Genomic DNA, 7,750 nt, shown 5'->3' with positions numbered 1-7,750 from the left:
GTGAAGGTAGATTCTCTAATAACGGATTCGTATAGTGTACAACATTTTATAACTTTGCTTGAAAGTCATATATTATCTTAAGAGTCCTATACAAATTAATGAGATAAGGTTCTACAATAAATATAAATGGTGGATAATATTCATCCTACATATCAATTTTATAAAGTTGGGTTAAATGAATTCAAATTATTTAATTATATCAAAATCTATTCAAAATTCATTAAATTATTGGACTATCAGATCACAAATGTCGATCAGTTAGTGATCTGATAGGGCAAATTTAAATTTAAATTCAAATTATAAATATTAATATAGAAATAATTAAGAAAATTTTGAACTTAGTGAAGTGTGGGGCCCATTGAACTGCTCTATTGTCGACTGTGGGGTCGGTGTTATAGTGGGCCCAGTCGCGATTGAGAGCGTTTGGCAATTAGCATTCCGCAACCAAAATGAAGACGATTATTAATTAGTTAGACAAACAAGATCTTAATCAGCGGTGACATTGAAAATAAAATAATCTTACTCTATAATTCAATCAAATCAAGAACATTCTTAATCATGCCTAACACAACACAACCTCCCAATTAGTAACTTTTTTCGATGGAGGGCCAAACAAATGCCACTTTGTTTTGGTACAACAATACGAGGATAAATGCCACCTCTTTTTTTAAAAAATAAAATAAAATTAAGAGACAGAATTAACTACATACCTTAATTCAAACGAAGGGTAATTCGAGAGAATTAATGGTTGTGGTAGTTGCGATGAGATCTGATAGCTAGAAGTATATAGAAAGTGATGATGAGCACTAAAGTGGAGAGAAAAAAAGAGATATTTAAGAGTTAAGAAGAGAGTGTTGAAGATGAAGGTGGCATAGAGTGCTTGCTTCGTTAAAATATTCGTGGCTCTATACATTTGGTCATACCATGCAACAAATTCATTAATAATAAATCAAATGAGAATCACGTGAATCGAGGCACTCTTCGCAAGCCACCCACATACTATCTTAATTTTGCTTCTTTTCTTTTTAAATACCTAAGGCCTAGTAAGGCCCAAAATAGAAAAATGAGGGATATCCTCTGTCCACATCCACTCATAGTTAATAAGAGTATGTTTAGCAAGAGTATGGACTACTTTATAATCGGACGTATTTACATGGTTGAAAGAAATTGAATTCGGTGGGTTTGTTCTTAAAAACTTCTAATATGTATTTGAATTGGTGAATTTAAATATATAAAATACGTATTTGGATTGATCAAGTGTTAAAAGTGTTGGAAAAATCAGAAATAATTAGAGATAATTAGCGATAATTATTTCAATAATGCGGAATAATTTTTTTTCTTGTGCAGATAAATTGTCAAACAAAAAATACAATTCCACATAGCAAAAATAATTGACAGAATATTAAATATGAGACAAACACAATTTTTAATTTGTAACGTAGAAAACTTCCCTCAAATTCAAATTGAGAGAATAAAAACCATGGGACCTAGTCCAGTAAAAACTTGCACTATTAATGAGTACACCACAGTCTTTTTAATAACAATAAAAACATCAATCAACAATAACAATTTTATGACAACCTTCCACTAAAGTGAGTATGCCAAAGTAAAAGATAAAACTACTATTAAAGTAACAAAGTCAGCGGTAAGAATAATATACTAAATTTGTAGATCCAAGTTTGCTACACACCTGTTACCACCAAAACTCAGTGGTAGGAATAACATATTAAATTTGTAGATCAAACGGAACAAGTCTATTACACACCTGTTACCACCACCGGAACCAAACCCTTATTTTTCTTCTCTGGTAACCATTCTCTTTTTCTCCGCCACATCTAAAATAGAGATTTTAAATTTCTTTTATTTCTTTCACATGGGCCTAGCCCAATAATACCTTTTTTTTCTTTCTTTTTTTTTTTAATAATAATAATACTAATATTAATAAAACTAGTTAATTCCACTTGAAGAGTGAGTCCGCCCAACAAGAAAGGAGGAGGTTTCCACTTTAAATGAGATCTAAAATTTGAGACAATTAGTAGTGAAAATAAGATGAGACGGTATTTATCTCAGATATCGGATTCGACTATGTGCTTAATGACAGTAAGGGTCGGAATTACAAAAACGATAAATGAAAGAAAAATAATGATAGTTTAACTTATATTATTCTTATTAACTATTGATGTATTTCTATCATCATAAATGCAAAATTGGGAATACTAACTTGAAAATAGTGTTCATTGTATTAATTGTATTAATTAGATATTGTAATTGAAAAAATATAATTAATGCATATGTTGGATCTCAAAATGAATGTTCATTGAAAATGCAACAATTATTGGAAAACAATATAATCTTTAAATTTTACAAATATAGAGATACATTGACTTGATTTGTAACCCTTCACATTTTAGTCTCTCCATCAAGTTTTTTTGGTTCAACAATATGAGTGGGACATTAAATGCATATGTTGGATCTCAAATGGATGTGACTTCAATATCACATTGTAGGAATCATTTTGTCTAAAAATATTTGTGGATTTTTTTCCTATACATAACTAATTTGCTTATAGGTGGGAAATTACATGGACTAATTTGTTTATTTTAAATTTTGTAATAAGTAATTTTTAGTATAATTGACTTCTAAACCACAACTGTTGGTTGAAAATTTCAAGTGACATTTTATTGTGAACAACAATTTTAACATTTTCACTTCATTGATTAGAGTCAACCTTGCATTCCATACCTTTCACTTTCATGTTTGGGACTGAAAAGAATTATGTAATTGAGATTTATAAGAATTATCCTCCTTTGTTTTTTAGTTCTACGTTTATCTTCCGCATACTTTCTCTTTTTCACCCCTTTTGTTTTAAATTTTTTAAAATCGTTATATTTTGGTAGAATGATGAGTTGGACTCCAATTAATTTATATGGATTTCTCTTTTTTTTATCAGAAAAAATTAATAGAAACTGTATATATAAATTTTAATATTTATTTACATTTTATTAATACGAGATATTGTTTGATCTATTATTTTTCAATAATATCTATTGGTTTAATTTTTTTCTTTTATATAATTTTTCCTATTTCATACTTTTAAAACATAGTCAATTATTATTATTTTATATTATTACATTTTACACCAAACATATTAATTACTATGACTTTCTAATATTATTATGAATAGACTATCAAAAAGAAATATTAGTATGAATAGCATTTTTTTTTTAAATTCGATTCAACTTAAACCATATTTATTATTATTTTTTTGAAACAGTCAATGTTATGAATAGAGTAAAAAAAATATTAGTATGAATAGTATTTTTTGAAATTATAATTTGAATAAATTGAAATTTGATCCAATTTAAAACAATTAATGTTATGTTAGTATTGTTAGTAATTGTTAAAATTATGCAAATGGTAGAAATTAAAGTCTAAATCTCTTTATATATCTATTATTTAACTCATTTAACTCATCCAGCTTTGCCACCAAACTAATATTATATCTCCTACAGATGGATGTAGAAAATAATTAAATAGGAGCCAAAAAATAATCATATATGTAAATTGTTATTATATATATTAGTCTCTTCATCTCATAATAACTTATACACTTATTTATTGTACACACAAAATTAAGGAGATACTATCAAATAAAATAAATATAATAATAACTTTACCAAACTAACATTATCTAGTATTGATATATTTACTATTATCATATAAGTGAAATATATTAATTTGTAGGTAATGTGTGTGATATTAATTACAGAGTATATTTAAAAACAAAATAATTAATATTACATTAAAAACTAAAATTTCTATTATATTTTACAAATATGTTATCAGAAGAATTTTTTTATAAAAAGGACCAAAATTAAATTGTTGTGACTGTCGTGTTTTATTAAAAATTAAATGATATATATATATGGAAAGAGAAGAAGTAACTGACAAATCATCAAATGCATATAAGACGACCTTAAGAAGAATAAGACGTTCACCCATAGATAAGCTCCAACCCCTCCAACAAGACAACCAATCCCTAATCTTTCAACAAGATGGTCCCAAAACAAAACACGACAAGGATTTCCATCAAGAGGAATATCAAGGTATTTGAAGAGTAAAACACCCAATTTACAATTTAAAACTCTTCCAGCAGCTTCCAGGCCAATAAGGGCTCACATTCACCCAACACAACACACTATTATGAAAATCCCAAAAGTTCAAACATGAGATTAGCCTTAATAGTTCGAACATTAATACAACATGATAATGCATTTTTAAAAATAATGAAAACAAGTTTTGATAAGTAAATCATCACAAATTTTAGAAAATAAAAAAAAAATATATTTTCTTAAAATAAATTAGTCTATCACGACCAACGGATGTTAGGTTTAACAGAATAAATCAAACTCTCACAATCTAGTAAATTCAAATTTAAATTTATGTTGAATAAAGTACTCATATTTATTGTCTAACTCACCTCGAACATGGAAAAAAAAATGTACCGACACCCTTCTATAATCCATAACAACTTGAAAGTCTGATATTTAAAAATTGTAGATCTAAAGATCAGATTGGATCGAAACCTGTCCAACATGAAAGGAAATCGGAGTATATAATATGAAGTTTGTACAAATTTTCAAATTATTATGTTATTTTTTAATTTGAAAATGGTATATCAAATACTTAAATCAGCAAAAAAAAAAAGTAATTCAAACTTCACTTTTTAAAAGTAAGAGAATAACTAGTTCTGTCCCTCTCATGGAACTCAGTTACGCACCAATATTTAAAAGGTGATTAGTTATTTAATTAAAATCAAAAAGCTTTAAAAAACTTGATTTAAAAAATTGGCTTCGCCCGGACTCGAACCGGAGACCTTCAGTGTGTTAGACTGACGTAATAACCAACTACACCACGAAACCAACTTGTAAATAAGTTGTATTTTTAATATTATAGACTTTATTCCTTTGTAATTAATGTGGAAACTTTCCAACTCATAAGAGACAAAAATTTAGCTTTTTTATATGTGAAATAAATAAGGATAATCTTGTAATGCAATAGACAATTTAAAATAAAAGAATTCCTTAACATGTGTTTTTAGGGGATTTCTAAAGGATTTCAAAAATATAAATTTTGGGTTGAATACATTTGATTTCTTAACCTACGCCCTTAAGAAAATTCTTTAAAAAACAACAACATATCTAACAAGAGTTTTGTTTAAAAATAATCTAAAAAAGAGCCTAATATGAAAACACAGAGAGCATGCTTGTTATAAAAAATCTCATGTAGTATTAGAGGCAAGTTCTATGGTTAAGTATTTTGATAGAAGTTTATTATGTAATGACTAAACAAAATCTAATAATAATTTGGCCAAAATCTTAATTCATCGTAATGCAGAAGTGGTGCTTCTTCAATTGAAGCAAACTATAAAATGAAAACATGCAATAAGCAATATCTGTGTTAGATTTATAACAAACGCAATGCTATGTATGATTCAAAAAATAAGGAATGTTGTATGATCCAAAACTAAAATTGAAACAGATTTTAGTTTTTAAAAATTTCAGAACAGAACCAAAAATTATTCCAAACGAGGGAAAGTAACACAAAAAGTTAAAAGGAAAGGGTCAAAGGAATATCACCACCACATATGAAAATTAAATATATCATATCAATATGCATATAATAATAATTCACCAGCTCAATTCAACTGAAAACAGTAAATTATGTACATCACTCCATCACACTGAAAAAATAGACTTGTCCTTTTTCCCTTTATGCATTTACATTTTAATACTGGCAAAATCAAGAATTTCATATCCCCCTAAAACTCCTTCCTTTTAATTATACCCCCCATCTTAACCAAAATTTAAAATAAAAAATAAAAATACAATAAAATAATTAGGTAGAATTTTCTAAATCCAGTGCTGTTATTATCTTCTGTGCCTCTCAGGAAATGATTTAGCAGGTTGGAGAATACGTCTTAGCGGAGCGCCAAACACCATTGTCTGCGAACGAGTCACCATATCAACCATAGAAGGAGTTTGATACGATTGCACAAGACTAGTGCTTTCAGTAGAATCGCCTCGCGTCGTTGCCCTTTGCGACGAATGCGAGCTCAATCCCGACAGAACATAAGCTCTTCCAGATTGTTCATAGACATGTTGGTTCGCCATTCTCTCTTTCATTTCCTTTAGTTCAGCAGAAAGTGCAACGCATAACCGATCTCTGGCTTGAGCAGAAACAGATTCAGACAATGTCTTATGACAGTTATCTAAGACAGAAACTGCAGCTGACAAATTGCCGCGTTCGGCTGCAACTCTTGCCTCGGCCATTGCCTCGGCTGCTTGAAGCCTGTTTCGCTGTCTGTCTACTTCTATTGACACCACTAGTTCTCTACCTATATCTGGTCTCTCGATTTTCACTTCACTGGTTTCTTCCAAAGCTATCATTTCCTTTGTTATAGGGTCTCGATAGAGACCTCTAACATTCAACAACGACATTGAATCATTGGAATCATCAATTGGAACATTGACTGTCACCAAAAAGTCCCTCTCTTCTTCAGCATACAAATCTCCAACGTTAATTGAAGCCTTTCTTCCATCGGCTGTCAAGCTTGTTCGGTAACTTCCTGCCTTTATCGAACTAAGTTGCAGCTTCGGATGAACACATACAATTTCTAATTCTAGTTCCTGCACTACTACACTCAAGAGTCCACCAATACACTGCGCAAATGCATCCTGAATTACGTCCTCGGCTTCGATAAAAGAAAATGTACCTCCTGATATCTCAGAGATTGAATGCATTGAAGTCGCATCATGGTCAGAACCAAAGCCGAATGCATGTACCGGTATCTGCAAGCCTAAACCACTATTACTACGCTGAATCGAGTTCGGTACAAGTGACTGGTAATCTGTTCCAATGTTCGGTCTGGTACTGACTGTGTATGTATCTTGCCCATCAGAGAGTAATATGATGCTACACACCGGATTCTTCCACCGACGATCAGAAAACACCTTGGCACCTTTCCTCAAGCCTTCAGCAATGTTCGTTCCACCATTCGAAACCAAAGAATTAACAGCTTGTAACGCCTGTTGCCGTCCAACATCAGTCATCCGTCGAAGAGGAAAGATGCGACGTGCTGTTGATGAGAAGGCAATGACAGATAACCGGTCCGAGGGACCCATATTCTGAATGACAAAACCCATAGCTCGTTTTAGCAACGCAAGCTTAGTACCTAACATGCTTCCACTTACATCGAGAACTGTAACAAGGTCAACTGAAGCACGAGAGTTTTCAACTGACTCGGTATTGTTTCCACCGATATTTTGTTTTCTCTCTGACTGAGGAGCTTTGAGATGAATTAGCACAGCAAAGGAATCACGAGAGGCTGATTTTGGAACAGCTGAAAACTCAGGATATGTTCTAATCTCGACACTATTTACTATATTGTGATTACTAGTCTCATCACTATTGTTGTGAGGAATTGAAGCATGTTGATCAATAGATTCATCGTCATCGAAAATAGCTGGTTCGGACACTTGATAAAGCGACGAAATCTGTCCTCCGCCTGCATTAACTTGAGTAGAAGGAAGCCTCCTTATAGCAGTCGGCCAGCCATCGTCTCTTGTTAGTTGATTGGTTCGAGGATTAAGAGCGGGGCTCTGGAAAGGAACTTCTTTCCATTTCGCTCTACAAACGGGGCAAATTTGGTTCCCGTGTTTTACATTTGATGTGATGCAGTGAAAATGGA

The 7,750-nt window shown here is 31.1% G+C and overlaps 2 protein-coding genes and 1 non-coding gene across 3 annotated transcripts in view; all 3 read right to left on the bottom strand.

Annotated features, from left to right (window-relative positions):
- LOC101497772 (receptor-like serine/threonine-protein kinase NCRK) overlaps nt 1–900 on the bottom strand; it is a 7,550-nt gene extending 6,650 nt beyond the window's left edge. The window contains exon 1 of the mRNA XM_012717345.3: nt 711–900. The gene's annotated coding sequence lies outside the window, so the exon portion shown is untranslated. The remainder of the gene's footprint in view (nt 1–710) is intronic.
- A 3,948-nt stretch (nt 901–4,848) lies between these two features.
- On the bottom strand, nt 4,849–4,922 carry TRNAV-AAC (transfer RNA valine (anticodon AAC)). The gene has a single exon. It is a non-coding gene; the product is annotated as a tRNA-Val (tRNA).
- A 726-nt stretch (nt 4,923–5,648) lies between these two features.
- The window catches only part of LOC101500025 (E3 ubiquitin-protein ligase WAV3-like), a 5,401-nt gene continuing 3,299 nt past the window's right edge, over nt 5,649–7,750 (bottom strand). The window contains exon 3 of the mRNA XM_073370144.1: nt 5,649–7,750. This exon is cut by the window's right edge and continues 1 nt beyond it. Within this exon, the coding sequence (XP_073226245.1) occupies nt 5,931–7,750 (1,820 nt within the window). The 3' untranslated portion in view covers nt 5,649–5,930.

This window comes from Cicer arietinum, chromosome 6, assembly GCF_000331145.2.
Source record: "Cicer arietinum cultivar CDC Frontier isolate Library 1 chromosome 6, Cicar.CDCFrontier_v2.0, whole genome shotgun sequence".
NCBI lineage: Eukaryota > Viridiplantae > Streptophyta > Magnoliopsida > Fabales > Fabaceae > Cicer > Cicer arietinum.
The sequence above is the reverse complement of the archived record's forward strand: the minus strand, read 5'-3'. Positions and strand labels throughout refer to the sequence as shown.